This window comes from Drosophila miranda, chromosome XL (assembly GCF_003369915.1).
Source record: "Drosophila miranda strain MSH22 chromosome XL, D.miranda_PacBio2.1, whole genome shotgun sequence".
In the NCBI taxonomy this organism is placed as follows: domain Eukaryota; kingdom Metazoa; phylum Arthropoda; class Insecta; order Diptera; family Drosophilidae; genus Drosophila; species Drosophila miranda.
Window position 1 is genome coordinate 9,927,886 of NC_046673.1, and position 17,248 is coordinate 9,945,133.

The 17,248-nt window shown below is 47.2% G+C and overlaps 3 protein-coding genes across 9 annotated transcripts in view; 2 read left to right on the forward strand and 1 right to left on the reverse strand.

The window, feature by feature from the left end:
• Positions 1-463: 463 nt before the first annotated feature.
• Positions 464-17,248, reverse strand: part of LOC108155864 (flotillin-2) — a 107,091-nt gene continuing 90,306 nt past the window's right edge. For 2 of the 7 annotated variants that reach the window (XM_017286986.2, XM_017286995.2), the window contains exons 3-8: positions 10,816-11,003; positions 9,522-9,560; positions 8,220-8,328; positions 2,640-3,207; positions 2,392-2,575; positions 2,145-2,324 (exon numbers count right to left, since the gene is read on the reverse strand). In XM_017286986.2, the coding sequence (XP_017142475.1) occupies positions 2,145-2,324; positions 2,392-2,575; positions 2,640-3,207; positions 8,220-8,328; positions 9,522-9,560; positions 10,816-11,003 (1,268 nt within the window). Of the gene's footprint in view, positions 2,325-2,391; positions 2,576-2,639; positions 3,208-3,262; positions 3,283-3,353; positions 3,826-8,219; positions 8,359-9,521; positions 9,561-10,815; positions 11,004-17,248 lie in introns of those variants that run through there. The other 5 variants (XM_017287003.2, XM_033392968.1, XM_017287012.2 and 2 more) reach the window with 5 other exon arrangements.
• Positions 6,007-7,468, forward strand: LOC108155896. Its single transcript, XM_017287041.2, has 2 exons — positions 6,007-6,127; positions 6,189-7,468. Exon 2 carries the CDS (start codon positions 6,209-6,211, stop codon positions 7,190-7,192), a length of 984 nt encoding a protein of 327 aa, XP_017142530.1. The 5' UTR covers positions 6,007-6,127; positions 6,189-6,208; the 3' UTR covers positions 7,193-7,468.
• On the forward strand, positions 12,344-16,829 carry LOC108155831 (glucose dehydrogenase [FAD, quinone]). The gene is made up of 3 exons (XM_017286944.2): positions 12,344-12,563; positions 14,474-14,974; positions 15,043-16,829. The coding sequence occupies exons 2-3, from the start codon at positions 14,593-14,595 to the stop codon at positions 16,539-16,541; spliced, it is 1,881 nt and encodes a 626-aa protein (XP_017142433.1). The 5' UTR covers positions 12,344-12,563; positions 14,474-14,592; the 3' UTR covers positions 16,542-16,829.

Consider the following 17,248-nt stretch of genomic DNA (forward strand, 5'->3'; position numbering starts at 1 on the left):
GTGGTATTGAGGATCGCCAGGATAGGCGTTAGTTTACTTAGCGCCTAAAGCTATCAGCATTACTGTATCTTAATAGAGCCGGGTGGGTGGTCTCTTTTCAAATGAGCAGAGTTACATTAATCTTTTGTTAAACTGCTTTAAGCAAAACCGAATAAGTACTACAATATTCCCATGTCTGATTTGAAGCAATGTTTTTCGGTAACAGATTTCAACATTTCTGAGTAATTCGTAGGGCACTGCAAATTCTACATACATAATACCTTGCCTAAGTGCTCATAAATATAGTATATGATGTAGATGTTACAAAAATAAGCTTAGAGTTCAAAAAAGATTCAGTTTTCACGGCACAGCCTACAATCCTACAATCCGGTCCGAAGACGGTCCTTTTATGTGATTCAAAGCATTTTTCGGCGAATTTCTTTTTCAATTTATTTATTTACGACAAAATACACAAAATTTAAGATTTGATTTATTTAGTTTTAGTTTTTAGTTTAGTTCCTTTTCGTTTAGATGTCTTCTTGCACTTTAGCTGTTCTTGTACGCTGCATTACGATTTATGTGAATTACTTGCACTTAATATACAATAGAAAAAAAAATATATGTATATATATGTGTTAGTGGGTGTGTGTGTGTTCAATGTGTGTGTGTGTGTGTGTGTGTGTGTGTGTGAATACATAGTAAATACATATATGTCTGCAAATGTAAGCTGATTTTGATAGCTGATCGTTCGGGATATTGCTTAAACAAATTAAGGTTAATTACGCTAGAAAAACAAAACGGATCGGGTCTCGAAAAACTCACAAAAATTGCTTTAACTAAATTCCAGTTAAGTGTAACAAAACTGATTCCCCTTCTCTCTCTCTTTTTTTTGGTATATAATTTTGTTAGTTTTGCTAAAAAGTGCAAAAATTAAGTCCAAAATTTGTTAAATGCATCCATTTACATACATACTCGTGCATGTACAAGAGAATACATAATAATAATATTAATAATAATATAAATAGAACAAAAAAACCACAAAAAAATACGTATATCGAGACGAATATCTTGAATAGGACCTCACTGGGTTATAACAAAAAGATTCGATACATATGAGACATAAAATGGTACAATCGGTTCTCTTTTTGTGCACAAAAACTGAATACAAATACGTATCGGTTGCACTGTGTGCATGGGTGTGTGCTTGTGAGTGTGTTTGTGTGTGTGTGTGTGTCTGAGTGTTGGAAGAGCTCAAGCTATGGCGGTCCCGAAGAATAAACAGTGTTGTGAAGCGACAAGGATCAGAAACGTATAGATCTCTTCCAGTCTCTCTTTGTCTGTGGCTCTCCTTTGGATAAATTCTCACCGTCACGTTCGAAGGCAGTTTCAGTAGCTTGAACAGTTTGGAAATGCAAGAGTTTCTGCTTATTTTGAGCAGTGTAGCCAGTAAGCGGATCGAAAGGAGGGCCCTACACAACACTGTTTGTAGTGGGAACCCCAGTGGGTTCGGTTCGAAGCACAATTTCATAGTTTAAGTATAAGTATAATGTATAAGTATATATAGTAGATGCGTGTATATATATGTATATATAAAGTAGCTAAGATTCTGCACAATTCTCTTAATGTATGTTTTTTTTAGTTGTTTTGTTGCTGGTTAAAGTTATACAAATCTCATACTTCTATTTATTTGTATTTGATTCTGTTATCTGGAGAAAAGGCCACAAAATGCTGCGTACGACATGCATAACTTTAGCTGAGATTAACGTTCGTCCTTTTTGATTGTTACACGGATATACTACTACATCGAACAGGCACACACACACACACACACACACACACACGCACATACACAGACTCGCGCACATGCACACAGTATATGACAAACACATATCTGTAAATATATATAATATCGGAGTACATTTTGCTATGTTCGATTGCGTTTATCGATCGATTGCTGCGATCGGCATCGCCTCTCGTTTTTCTGATGCTGCTTCCGCACTGCGTCTCGCTCTAACAAATGCCAGCTCCCCTCCGTATCCCTCTCTCTCTCTCTCTTTGTTTAGCTCCATCTTTCTCTATCTTTCTCCGTTCCTTGTCAGTTACAATTCCTTTGCGGTGCGTTACGTTGTCATTGCCATGTGCTGGATGTCCCATTCCATTAGGTCTCACGCCTTGGCCCCGGGTATCTTGGCCAGCACCTTGGACAGATCCACTCCGGTGAGGGCATTGATCGAGGGGGGCAGCTGGGCCACCAGGCGGGTCACATCGTTGGTCACATTGTCGTTGCCTCCGATCAGGACAATCTCCTCCGTCTTGGCCAAGGGAGCAGCCACCTCGGCAGCAATCTGCGGAACAGTTTACGATTAATACTCTTTTAGTGTCAAAAATAGAGTCAACAAATAGTGGACAGACCTTCGGCAGCGATTCGAGGACAATGTTCATGATGGCAGCATCGCCGTACTGCTTGTAGACATGAGCCTTCATCCGCATCCGCTCCGCCTCGGCCTTGCCGACCAGCTCGATGGCATGGGCCTCGGCCGCACCGATCTTCCTGATGCGCTCCGCCTCGGCACGGGCGCCCTCAATGGTCTGGCATCTGTTGGGGTAATATGAAATATGAATATCAATGAAGGGCTTCCAATAATGGGGCTTCGACTCACTGTTTGGCCTGGGCCAGGGTTTGTAGTCGGAAGGCCTCCGCCTCGGCTGGCAGCTTGACGGTGCCAGTGAGCTCTTTGTCCTTGCGCTGGACCTCCTGCGACTCGATCTCGATCTGCTTGCGGCGCTCGACAACCTCGATTTGGATCTCCTCGTTACGGATCCGCTGGCGGATCTTGGCCGCCTGCAGCTCATACGCCAGCTGCGACTCGGCCTTGGCCGTGTTGATCTCCTGATCGAAGTTGGCCTTCTGCAGCTTGTACATGCGCGTGTTGTCCTCGATCTTGGTGTCCGTCGAGTACTTCACATCCATGGCGCTCTTCTCGCACTCGGCCTCCCGGATGCCGGCGTCTCGATTGGCCTCCGCCACTCCGGCATCGGCGTCGCGCTTCACCACAGCGGTCTGCGCCTTGCCCAGGGAGGCCAGGTACTGCACATCGTCGTAGACATCCTTGATGGTGAAGGACAGTATCTCGATGCCCATGCGACCCACGTCAGGTGCGGCCACCTCGCGCACCAAGGCCGCGAACTGGTCGCGGTCTTTGTACACCTCTTCGACTGTAAGCGTTCCTGCAAAGCGGAACAGAATGGAAAACGGTATGAGGCATGGTGTATGAGATGGCACTTGTACAGGTCAGGCAAGAGCTTGGGGGTGTGGATAGGGGTGGTAATGGGAATGGGTTTGGTGGTGGTTTGGAATCAATCGATTGCCTTACCGGCTGACCACCAAACTGGTGACGCCCACTATCATGGCCACCTTGAAGACGCCCATCCACACGACGGACATGTCGCCAGCCAACTGGCGCGCCACGGAGGCTCAGGGCTACTTATTGGCTTGCAGGCTATCTACTCGTACACAGCTGTGGTTATCTATCTATCTATCTATCTTTTGGTAGCTTTTAATCAAAGCTCTTTCTTGTTCTGTCTTCGCTCTGACGTCATTTGGCGCAGTCTTATCGGTGGCCTTATCAGACTGATAGCCCAACTGACGTCACTCACGGGAGTCCGAGTCCGAACAAGAATCGAATCCAGTTGCAGCGATCAAATCCTCTTCGGAGGCCAGTTCTCATCCCCTGTGGTCAAGGTCACCCCCGGTCGACCACCCACAACAAAAGTATGCACGTATAAATTCTCACACGCGATTGGAATCGGAGACTCGGAGACCCGTAGAGACCCCACGACCAGAGCGTGTCGCGTTGAGCTCGCAACTGACATCGGACCGCAATCGAACGCGAGACAGAGACCCCCCTCCCCCCAGACACAGGCCACAGACGCAGTCCCAGCCCCAGCCACAGCCACAGCCACAGCCCTAGCCCCAGCCCGGACCCGGCTTTGCTTAGTGGTTTTGTAATCGTTTCAGTATTCGCACTCAAATTGATATTGTCTGTCCGCCTTGTAATTGTTGTAGTCGCGCTTATGAAAACTACCTTGAGAGCGGAGGTACCTTGAGTTGGGGTCTCGTAAAAGTTTGCCCACAGCGCGCAAGCCCTAGACTCGAATTGGGTTTAATTGAAAGCCATGGACTGGGCAGAGCGAGGGCTCGAGATCTAGAGAAAAAGAGCTGGCAAAAGTTGAGAGGCAGCAGCCTCCCCGCTGATTTTTCGAATGTCGTCCATCAGTTTTAATGAACGTAGCAAGGTTAGGGAGATGCTCATAGATAGAGCACAAAATTCGAACGTTCGATTATCGGGAACAACCTCTATCGCTCTTGCAAATCAATTCGCATCGAGATATGATATTATAATAAAACACGATTCATGAATGCAAGTATTTACGAGTACTTGATTACATATTCAGTTGCCACACAGACAATCAATCAATATACATATATACTCGAGGGATTACCAGGTGTACGAGTACCATTTAATTGAGTTCAATTAAGGAACATGCCACATCTAAGGGAATGGGATTGCTGAATAATTAGCTTATATTATCCGTTGCAAACGGGACACTTGACACGGCCGTGCTGGCAGAACTTGCAGCACTTGGTTCGTACTGGGTTGCGGTACCATCGGGGCTGCTTATCCTTCTCCTCCTTTGTGTCTACCCAGAGGGCACTGACTTTGTCATGGGGTGACGAGACGCGTCAAATGGGACACCTCTGCTCCGGCGCCAGGTGCGGATGCACGAGAAACAGTAAGCCTCTCCAGCCCTACTTTTGCCATAACGATTTCCAAGCAAATGCCACAAATCTGGCACAGTTTTTGAATCGTAATCGTCATCTGAATAGGAAACGGATATACAAGCCCATGCCAGATGAAAGCTTATAGGTTCTGTTTGCCTCTGCTCCAGTTTTTCTCTCTGGTTGAAAATGTGACAGATGATTCTGCATCTCGTTCCGGCAGGATGGACTAGCCATAGGAGCCGCCTGGGAATCCTGATTCTGCTTCTGCTCCTGCTCCTGCAGAATATGGGGACATTCATCCAGCAGGTACTCGGCCCCTCTCCAGTATAATCAGGCTCGAGACACCAGCCACATTTGACGTCATGGGAAAAGCGTCAATATGCTCCCAATCTGCAATTTCCTTGCAAATGGAAGGGGCAAATGTCTTGACCTTCAACCGAGTGCTGATTCATGTCAAGGTCCGATCCGTTCTTCTTGAACGGATTTTACAAGTCTTCAAATTTTCCAGGACAATTCTGATACGATTGCTGACCTCAAACCGGGTAATTGTTTTCGATAGTTGAGTCGAATACCACTAGGATGTTACTTGAAACTCAGTTCCGAATTGTGTTCAAATAAGACCCAAAAATGTTCAAATATCTAACAATAAATCAGCTCTTTCCGATATCTTTTTAGTAGTTCAGCGTAAATATACCACAATCAGTAGTGTTCGTGTCCGTTCTGTTATGGTAAATTTGTGCGGCGAATCAACTTCTTCATAGTCGAATATGCTTTAGCGAAACGAGGATTTGGAGAAGTATTCTTTGAGCATTTCCACTCAATTTAAAAAACTTTGCCAGAAATAGAGGACGGCATTCTTAAACGTTTCCCTTTGTTTTTATTTATTAAAGGAGACTCAAATTGGTGAGTCTCTCTCTCTCTCTCTCAATCAAAAGATTCATATTATCCAATCATGAAGATACAACTTGGGGAATGGTGTACCTAAGAATTCACGAGTCCCCATAACAGGGCATTATTTATTTTCGAAAAATTCAATGATCCTGTCATCCCATGGCCAATCCAAAAGTTCTGCCTCTATTGTCTTTTTTTGAAAACATCGATAAACATCGGGTGTGCATCGACCCCGTTGCCATCACTACAGCAGAGCAATGTCAAGGAATTCCTTTTAGGGAGAAAAAGCACGAATTAAAGCAGGCACTGTTTCCAAACTCTATCCCTTTCTGATGTATGCGGCAGCCGGCACCCAGAGCTCAGTACATTTTTACACTCGAAGCAGAACGCACACGTAGCAAAAATCTCAAATAATATTTTTCGGAAATATTTTCTCGCTTTGTTTTTTTTGGTTTTTGGTGAAAGTGAGCCAAGGTAAAATATATTTAAATTTCTACGAGACAATAATTTTCCACGTTCGACGGTTGGCCGCCAGGCCATAGGTAGGAACGAATTATGTCCAAGACGGTACTCAACAGTCACGGCCAGATGGCGGCTGCGTCGGCTTTTCGGGCTCCGCTGTGGCGCCCCGTGGTGCTGCACTATCCGAAAAAGCTGCTCCCCCACGGACAGATGCGTCGTCGGGAGCCGGCTATCGGCTACCCGGCCTCCTACGAGTCATCCAAGCTTCGCTGCGGCCTGACGCAGCCCTACGCCTTCGACCATGGCCGCCCCGGCCAGTACTGCCCGGAGTGTCAGTGCAACAAGGACAGGAACCATGGTGGCGGTGGCGGTGGCGGTGGGGGTGACGGTGACATCGACGATACTGTGTCCCAGTGCTCGCGTGTGTCCAGGGCTTCAAAGCGCTCCATACGTTCCACAAAATCCAAGCGCGGCGACGGCGATGGCGATGCTCCTCTCAGTCATCGCAGTGATACCTCTGTAAAGACCGTGATATCTACAGCCACACTGAAGAGCGGCCACAGCAAGAGATCGCCATCCCAGGAGACGGTCAAGTCCTGTGCCACAGTCAAGTCAAGTGCTTCGATCAAGTCCAACGTCTCAGTCAAGTCCAATGCCACAGTCAAGTCCAATGCCACAGTCAAGTCCAATGCGACAGTCAAGTCCAATGCCACAGTCAAGTCAAGTGCCGGAGGTGTGAAGGAGTCCAAGGCAGACAAAGTCCGGGCCAAGGCAAGCCGTCACTCCCAAAGCGAGATAATGCCACACCCCCACCCAGGCCCCAAGCAGCCCCCGAAGGAGGCACAGACTGGATACGAGAACTACGCTCCCATGACGAACGCGGAGCGCAAGGCTGCCCTCGACGAGGCCCGATTCAAGTACGACAAGCTGATCGCCGAGTACAACCATCTGCCGGTGTCGGTGCCGACGCTGCGCGTGCGCAACCGCAAGATCGACATCGAGCGGGAGCTGGACGAGCTGGACTACAACATCAACATGTTCGACCAGCCGAACATCAACGTCTACTACCGTCGTTAGCTTTGATATTGATGTTGATTGTTTTAGTCTATTTTTTCTTCTTTTTAGTTTTATTCAAAATTTGATTATTTTTCCAGAGCCACACAGACCAAAACAGACACAGTAAATAGTAAATAGTATTTAGTATATAGTACATAGAAGATGACTAACAGGGGCACTAAAACAAAAACAAAACACGCCAATCGAAACACCAAGAATAATGCATTACCAGACGATACTCGCACACAAATTCAATGCACTACAAATAAATTGTACTCGTAATTTCAGCAGCAGAAACCATTGGAAGGTCTATTACTAGGAGTGTGGTCAAGGTCTGGTAGGGCGGTACTCTGGGCAGACTAGGTTGCTGTAAAATAACTGCCAAAAAGGTTCTATCGGCTAGCTTTCGACAAGCTCCGAGTACAGTTTTTAGGAGATGCCATGGGACCCCATGGACGTGCTTTATGCTACTCCGTAGAGAAGTTGAACTGCCGATCCCAAGGCGGATCCGGTCAATGGATTAGCTAAGTCAGCCTGGGGTGTGCGTTGTGTTTAGATATGGGCTCTTTTTTGTCAGCTTTCATATTTCTAATCAGACTCTGTATACATCATAGGAGCCTCCGACACAGGCACCTTGACACCTAGTGACATCTCGCACCAACGACTCCTGATAGACTTTTTGTATTGTGTCCCATATGCTTGCCAATTCTCAATCCATGCCCATCAGCATAGCCCAACAGTGAGAGTATACTTGGCACAACAAATTAGGCTGTAAGCTTAGTCGATCGCATGTTCAATGTTGGGGGTATGGTTCAACCTATAAAGAAGGGCAGGCGATCTATTCGACCTGGCCTGTAACCTCATTTTTTCCACAGTGAACTTATTCCTATATGTACATATTAGCCACAAATCAATTTAGTAGGTAGTTTATTACAAAATAACAGATTTACTCGGACGAATGTTCCAAGCTATAGCTGGTCACATCGCTTTGAATCGCTTCGAATCCTTTTGAATCGCTTTGAATCACTTCGAATCCCTTTGAACTTACCCAATATGGCGCGCAGGTGTCCCTCGAGGGTCTGCAGGATCGTCTGCTTGATCTCTTTGACGCTCTTGCCCAGGAATTGCTCACTAGCAGTGCCCAGAAGCTCGTCGGCCTGATGATGGAAATAATATACATTCATCATCTGTGCGTGGGCGTGGCAGTATGTGGGTGGTGTGTGTGTGTATGTGTCAGTAATGTATGGGTGTGTGTGTGTTGTTTGATAGAATGGTAACATTTCGATTAATCGATTGATCGATTTTTATTGTTTTTTTTGTGGTTGTTGGATCCGCAGGAGGTTTTGTTGTTGTAGATCACCCACACAAGCACACATGCACACGTAGATACACATACACACGCACACACACACGTAAGCACACACACATAGAGACACAGCGACAGTGTGTGTGTGTGTGTGTCAGAGATAAAGGGAGAGAGAGAGAGAGATACAAAGAGAATAGAGAGCGATACATGGATTAACGGTAACAGCAGTAACCATATAGCAGTAACGGTAGCAGTAACGGTAGTAGTAGTAACGGAGTAGAGGAGCAGTTTTCGAGTAGACCATACATATGTATTGTATATAGATATTGTTTGTTCAATTCAATTCGAAATGATTATTGTTGTTGTTTAATTGATGCGTATGTTGGTGTGTGTTGGTGAGTGTTGGTGTGTGGTTAAATTTTGTCGATATCATTTACAATTAGTTGCGGATTAGTTTGATGAGTTGATTCGAGTTGGTTCGAGTGGTGGATTCGAGTTGAGTTGGAGTCGAACGATCGATCGGCAGGGTAATTGGTTGATTTTGGTTGATTTTGGTTGATTTGGTGGTTGGTGAAAAGAGAGTAGAGAAAAAAGTGTAGAACACAAAGGTCAACAAGGTTTACGTTTCGTTTATTCATTGTTTTTTTGTTGTAGTTTTAATTGTAATTATTTGTAGACTGTACTTGTCTTTCTCCTTCTCCTTCTTCTTCTTCTACCTCATCTTCTGATGATGATGATTGAATGACTTTGAACAGAACAAAATGAACAAATAATCGAACCAAGCCAACCAAAAAAAAAACAATAGAAACATGCATTAAACATTACGGAACAAATGAAGGACATTCAAAGGATATTCCCTATGTGAGTGCGTGTGTGTACGTGTGTGTGCGTGTGTGTGTTTTGGGCCCAGTGATTGATAAAAGCAACAGAAAGAAAAATAAAGATGATAAAGATAAAGATGGATGGCATGAACTTAAACAGGACTCGACACCAGGCCAAAAACAGTTTCAAAACAAGATTCAATGTGAAATCAAATAAACATACCTCGTCGTTATTATAATCGCTATTCTTATACGAAGATGACTGCAAAATCGAATTGAAATAATTAAGTAATGGAACATAATTTGGAGGCATACATCTACATATATCACGAATGCATCGATCATAATTCAGACCAAAAATTAGAAAAAGCAAACCACTCGTATGTCGATCGGATCGAACATCGAGTCATCGAGTGCTTTTGTGATTCGCGTGCCCTATTTACAGGCGGTGCAGTAAAGATCACAGATCAAAGAGATCAGTGATCAGTGATCAGTGATAGGTGTGATGGCAATGGCGGAGGAGTGATCGAATGGGTGCACGGATAAACAAGTGATCTAATAATCGGGTTATCACATGATTGAGTTAGTCATCAGGTCGATCGAATGATTGAGTGATCGAGTACAAAATGGATTAAAATACAAGTAATCGATAATCGATCGATAGCATTACCGAATAGTTTAGGGACATATAAATAAAAGGGTGAAAAATGGTTGGATCAAAAGAGCATCAACAAAAGACTGGGATGTGGGATCATGAACAGATTCAGTGACAGAAATATCAAATAATCAATCGAAATCGATCGATAGAATCTAAAAACTGATCAAAAAGAAACAAGGGTGGAATCCAAAAGGAAAATTCAAGTGGAAAACCAAAGAAAAGAAGCGAGTGTGTTTTGGCAAGTCTACTTTTAAATACGTGTACGAGCATACAGCGACATCTAAGTCTAGAGCTAGGGCTAGGGCTACATGAAAAGACCACTGGAATGGGTGATCTCTCAACTTACTTGGTGTCGGGCAGAGTTGGGGCGCTTGCAGGGCTAAATATGCATTCGATTGGGATGTTAGGGGTGTTGCTTGGGGCGGGTTTGGTTCAGATCGGAACAGTAAAGAATTTGTACAAAACAAAGAGCCAAATGTTGGATTAAAATACATTCGATACGGATGCGGCGGCTTAGGGCTAGACTAAATACTAAGATGCAAGCGGGATGGGATACCAAATCTCTACGTTGCTACCAGCCCTGGGATCGGGCTCTCTCTCTACAGGGCTGGGGGATGCATCGGGATAATCGTTAAAGGAACAAAATCTAGCTAGCATACAGAACTCAAAGAAAACGGGGGTGGGGTTGGGTGGGTTGGGGGCCAATCAATCAAGCTTCAATCAGTTTCGTTCAGATTCGATTCGTGGTGCAGAAGAATAAAGGGTTGCCGGAGTACTCGACAAACAAACCGAAGGAAATAATACAGAAAATCCAAGAGTTTTGGCTGGGCGGGGGCGCTGTGGGAACGATGGGGTGTACCTTCATGATCTTGCATTGGGCCACGCCCGTCACGGTCAGCGGCACGCCCTGGGCCGTCTCCACGTTCTCGCACATCGGATTCAGGGTCATCACGTTCAGCGAGAGCCGCTGCACGTCCGTCACCAGCCACCAGGCCCAGGCCCATCCGCCGACGATGGTCCGCTTCTTCGTCGAGCCGCAGCAGCCACCTGAAAGGGAGACAGAGACAGAGACAGACAGAGAGAGATGGTAAGTAACGGTATACTATGGGTCAAATTGGTAGAAAAAAGGGGTTAAAAGTTAGTTTAATTTTGTGGCTTAAAAATGTTTAAAACCCAGTTCCAAATTATGCAGAACTTTTTGATTCAGTCATGGCCTTCCTTATCTTAGATACATATTATATTATAGCTAGAGAACATTTATTCCCCGACACTTGTAAGGGAATACCAGGATAACACCCATGGGAGCATGTTTTGATTGGACGTTGATATGCAATGACTGCATCTTTCCGTGCAGAAGGCTGTTACGCTCGGATCCCGCCCAACCGACCGAGGGGCGCTGCCGCATGACGCGCGTTAACCGAACCGATCGCGAACATGCAGGAAAGATAGCTGTTGGACTAATAAGCGAGGAACTAACTTTACTAAGAGCACTAATAATTATGAGAAAGGTATGTGAGTATTTAAGAAGAGGAAGGGAATTAGTGGTGTATATAATATGGTAGAGGGAGCTATAATCCGAGCTCAAGACCCCAAACGGAAGTGAAAGAAACAACGGTATATAGTTTCTTGTGAATCTAATAGGAATCGTGAAGACTATGCGTTTAGGCAAGGGTTTTAAATGTTACCTTATTGGTATTGGTAATGGGAATATATTAATGAATATTAAATATTATTAAACAGGTGATGGTTTGAGTACTTCATACTTTAATGGTTTTTAAAAGAGTATTTGGTGTTTTTTTCTGTTGAACATTGAAGAGTGTGAAGGGTGTGCTGCCTCTCTCATCGTCTCCATTTACTTGTGCATTTAACGCATTTAACTGCCTGACGTCACTGGGTGGCCACAGTGACCCACAAAAAGGTGTTGTCAGAGAGTACGCACCTTTGGTCGGGGCGAGCTTTTGGCCAGTTGACCATAAAATAAGAGTGAAAGCATTTCGCCAGCACTCTCCACACGCATACAAGACGGCAGGCACTGTGTGAGCGTGTCTACGTGCCGGCAAACACGTCGGGGAGTGTTGGCCATCCAAGAAGCACTGCTGCGACAAGCCAAACAGGAAGTGCAGCCAATTGGCCATTTCAGGTGGAAACTAACGGACACCTTGTCAAGGGCCCCTCCGCCAGCCCGTCTGTACGAGTACCGAGTACATGCAGGCCGCGCATGCGCAATGCGCACTCTCCAGACCAGTCAGTGAGAGATGGCCAACAAGAGAAAGAGAGCTAGAGTGTTGGAGAGTGCGAGAGAGCCTGCCCAAGGCGAAAGAGAGCGGGAGAAAGAGTGCGTGGCGCGACTGGCTCCGTGGCCTTCTCTAGCGGGGCCCTCTCTCCATATCTTGCCCAGTTGGCCACCGAACCTCAAAACGTGCGGCCGCGCATCGCATCGCATTGAATCGAATCGAATCTCCGAACTCGCACCAACATACGCGGAAAGAAAGTGTGCATAAAAAGCACAAACAAATCAGTCGAAGGCAACGCGCTCCGCTCTACTGTCATTCATAGTTCCTAGAATCTCTACTTGTCTCCAAACATCCATCCATCCATCCCCCCCAAGTGAGTAAGCAGCAAAAGTGTGCCAGCGGCCAAAAAAAGAAATCAAAGTCAATAAGAACCAGGCTCCGAAAAAGAATACGCACGAAAATTCTGCTCTGCGACGCCGGCTGTAACGGTGACGGCAGAGCAACAGCGGCTGCGGCTGCGACTGCGGCAGCGACGCCTACGCAGAAGCTTTCTCAACGAAAGTGATTCATGGCTTACGACGTATGTCGTATGTCGTGTGACGCTCTTCGTCTCTCTCTCTCTCTCTGTTGTTATACGAGCAGCAGCTGTACATCTCGGAGCACCCTGGTGTGCGTAGAGGGTGTTTCGATTTTTGCCAGATTTAGGCAGCGCAAGGAAAAGAGAGAGACATTTTGTTCCAGATCTTTCTTAATGCAGGATCGCTGCAAGAAATTGTACGGCTTGAAGTTTTAAGGTTAATCGCTGATTCTCCGAAAGAAAAGAGTTTGCGGGGTATCTTAGGCTTCGTTGCCCGAAGCTAGCACTTCTTCTGTGCTCTCGTCTATTCTGTTGTTATGCATTTCTCTTTGGCGCTGTTTAACAAACTATTTAGCAGGTTATTCCTATGTCCATTTCCATCTCCATTGGCACTCGAATTCGCATTGCGGTCTCCAGCAGCAGTCGCTAGCTGGCAGCGCAGCGCCATGGCTGCTGGTTGAATGTTGTACCTTGAACTTGATCGGCAGCGGCGGCAGCTTAAGCCGCAGCGGCAGCGCACATTCAACTCTCAGCGCAGCAGAGCCGACAGCAGAGGGCCAACCAGTTTACAGCAGCAACAGCTAACAGCAACATGTTTGTAATTGCCTAGCATCCAAAGAAACAGCAACAGCAACAACATTTCCATATCCATATCCCATGTTTGCTGGAAGTCAGATTATGCAAAAATTGGCGACAGGAAATGTTGTGGCAGAAAGCTGGGAAACAGAAGCATGCAGCATTCCAACAAGTTGCCTGCAAGTGAGAGGTGGAGGCTGTGTGTGTGTGAGTGTGTGCAACAAAATGGTTGCATGCCACTCGCTTGTGAGTAAAAGAAAAGTGGCTGGCATTTTCAAATTTTTCTTATTTTTTTTTGTTTGTCGATTGCCCCCCAGTAGAGTTTTATAATAGAGTTGGAGATTTCACTTTTAAGCGGGAGACGATACCCCATACCCCGCTGCCCAGAGCCGTCTCCAAGGCCTAAGAAACACGTGCAACGAAAAGACAATGCAGCATAAGACAAGAAAGATGCAGAGGTACCCGCTCCCATGGTGGCCGAGAGATACCCTAAAAAAAGTAAATTCAAGGGAAGCTTTCAGATCTAGAAAACTGTCATCATTGGAACAGTAGATATCGAAGGATTATTGAAACCTTTGATAACCCCACACAATTATAGAGTTTAGAATGGAAAGGCTATCTCCTGATCACAGAGATACTATGACGATCCCCCAGAATGACCAGAAAAGAGGTATACTCTTTCCAAGATCATTACCGAGGCGGCAACTCTCCCCCATTGGGTCCAAAGGGTGTACGACTATGTAAAATTGTGTATGCGTGCTAATCAGAGACCATCAAGCCTACAAATGAGCTTACAGATCTAGCGATCACGATTATCTGGGACTGTAATACTTAGAGTCCGAGTCGGAGCCAGCGTAGAAGACGAAGACGAAGACGAAGCGTATGCATAACAAATGCAAGTTACGAAATCTTTGAATCGATGAGAGATCGTGATTGAAATATGGAAGCGGCATGAAAATCGGCTCCTGATCGCTAAGCCCCCGACCTCCGCTCACTCGATCCCTGGTGATCGCCTAACCCGATTACATACTAAGTGACTACGCGACTTTTCATGTCATGTCCACTCTTCCACTGCACTCCACTACGCTCCACTCCCCCCCACTCTAAGAAATTTTCAATTGCCATTACAGACACGTTTCGGATCGGATCGTACGTACTTTGTAGATCGCTTGGAATTGGAAGACAGCCAGAGGAACGATCAAGCGACGACCCATATACGTAGATTCCATCCCCGGAGCGAGAGAGAGACATGAGCTCGGCAATTGTGGGAGCCGCCTCGGCGATCGGCGGAGCGGTGACGGCGGCCACCAGCAACAGCTGGTTCATCCCCATGCTGATGGCGGCGGTGGCCTATTTTCAGTACGAGGAGATCATGGATCCCGAATCGAAGCCCAGCGATGTTAGCGGCGACGAGATACTCGATCACTATGACTTCATAGTGATAGGAGCCGGGTCGGCAGGGGCTGTGGTGGCCAACCGTCTTACGGAGGTGGAGAACTGGAATGTCCTGCTCCTGGAGGCGGGCGGCGACGAGACGGAGCTAACAGACGTCCCCCTAATGGCCGGCTATCTGCAGCTATCGAAGATCGACTGGCAGTACAAGACGGAACCATCGGGCACTTCCTGTCTGGGTAAGTGGACAGATTGGCTCCAGATTATGAACTCAAGAGACTATAAGCTCGTCTCATTTATCCCTTAGCCATGCAGGGCGGACGCTGCAACTGGCCCCGAGGCAAGGTGCTCGGCGGCAGTTCCGTGCTGAACTACATGCTGTATCTGCGGGGATCGAAGCACGACTACGACAACTGGGAGGCGATGGGCAACCCGAGCTGGTCCTATCGCGACGCCCTGTACTACTTCAAGAAGTCGGAGGACAACACCAATCAGTATTTGGCCAATACGCCGTACCATGCCACCGGCGGGTATCTGACAGTGGGCGAGGCGCCGTACCACACGCCGCTGGCGGCCAGCTTCGTGGAGGCCGGCGTGGAGATGGGATACGAGAACCGGGACCTCAATGGAGAGAAGATGACCGGGTTCATGATTGCCCAGGGCACGACGAGACGCGGTTCTCGCTGCTCCACCTCGAAGGCGTTTCTGCGCCCCGCCCGGCTGCGACCCAACCTTCACATCTCGATGAACTCGCACGTGACCCGCATCATGATCGATCCGGTGAGCAAGCTTGCCTTCGGCGTGGAGTTCGTCAAGGACCAGAAGCTCTTCCACGTGCGGGCCACCAAGGAGGTGGTTCTCTCCGGCGGCTCCGTCAACAGTCCCCAGCTGCTGATGCTGAGCGGCGTGGGTCCGCGCAAGGAGCTGGCCAAGCACCGCATACCGCTCATCAAGGAGCTGAGTGTGGGCGAGAACCTGCAGGATCACATCGGACTGGGCGGCCTCACCTTCCTGGTCAACCAGCCCGTGTCCATTGTGGAGAACCGCTTCCACACCATGTCCACGGTGCTGCAGTACGCCGTCTTTGGCCAGGGACCCCTCACCATCCTCGGCGGCGTCGAGGGGCTGGCCTACGTGAACACCAAGTACGCGAACAGCACGCTCGACTGGCCGGACATCGAGTTCCACTTTGTGTCGGGATCGACCAACTCGGATGGCGGCTCGCAGCTGCGCAAGGCCCACGGACTGACGGAGGCCTTCTACCGGTCCGTGTTCGAGCCTATCAACAATCGGGATGCCTGGAGCATCATTCCCATGCTGCTGCGGCCCCGGAGCGTGGGCAGCATCCGGCTGCGCAGCGGCAACCCCTTCGACTACCCGTACATATTCCCCAACTATCTGACGGACGAGTTCGACATGAAGACGCTGATCGAGGGCGTCAAGATCGCCGTGGCCCTGTCCCGGACCAAGGCTATGCAGCGTTTCGGGTCCCGGCTCTCCAGCATCCGCTGGCCGGGATGCGAGCAGGTGCCGCTCTTCACCGACGCCTTCTGGGAGTGCATGGTGCGGCGCTACACCTCGACCATCTACCATCCCGTGGGCACCTGCAAAATGGGGCCCTACTGGGACAAGGATGCTGTCGTCGATGCCAAGCTGAGGGTCTACGGCATCCGGGGACTGCGTGTCATCGATGCCAGCATTATGCCCAAGCTGGTGTCCGCCAACACGAACGCACCGGTCATTATGATCGCCGAGAAGGGCAGCGACATGATCAAGGAGTTTTGGATCAAGAACACCATTGTCTAAGTCTTAGGCTCGAACTATTCCCCCAGTGAGTGAGTGTCTGGATGAACGTGTGTCTCTGAATGTGAATGAATCTGTGTCTGAGTGGACTTACGCGTGTGTGAGTGTGTGAATGTGCGAATGTTTAAGTTGTATAGCTTCTTAGTCTGATTGACCCTATCCAAAATTATATTTATTGACATCTCCTCTATCCCTGACATACATAGAATTTTTTTTGTTTGTATTTTTTAAGGAAACGCCTGTATTTATTTTAATTTTATGTAAGATTAAACGATTCAAATGAATATGATAATATAATATTAATGGTTCACTTTTGCTTTTATCCAAAACTGGTAATCTTCAATTCAAAAGGTGGCTAATGAGTGAAAGTGATCTTCAGCTTGGGAGCAGCAGTTCGATTAAGAGATAGATGTGCAGACCGAATATTTGAAGGTGTTAAGCTCTAGATTGCCGAATCCGAATCCGGATCATATTTTTAATCTTATAGCCAGAATGAACGAATCAATTTGCACGTCCACGCTTTTATTTATTCTCTCTCTCTCTCTTTCTCACACACACTCTCATCATGCAGTGTGCGCTTCCTAGCGGACTAAGTGCCGGGTATAAAGTAGAGCTGCAGATCTTGCCGCGGCTCACAACGTTCTCCCTCGCTTTTCGTCTGTATATTTTCCACTGCCCCTCAAATCACGAAATTTTGTAGCAGGTACAAT

Coding starts and splice junctions, on each gene's coding strand:
- LOC108155896 (XM_017287041.2), top strand. CDS start 6,209: ATGTCCAAGACGGTACTCAACAGTCACGGCCAGATGGCGGCTGCGTCG.
- LOC108155831 (XM_017286944.2), top strand. CDS start 14,593: ATGAGCTCGGCAATTGTGGGAGCCGCCTCGGCGATCGGCGGAGCGGTG. Junction 14,975..15,042: donor ATCGGGCACTTCCTGTCTGG/GTAAGTGGACAG, acceptor TTTATCCCTTAG/CCATGCAGGGCGGACGCTGC.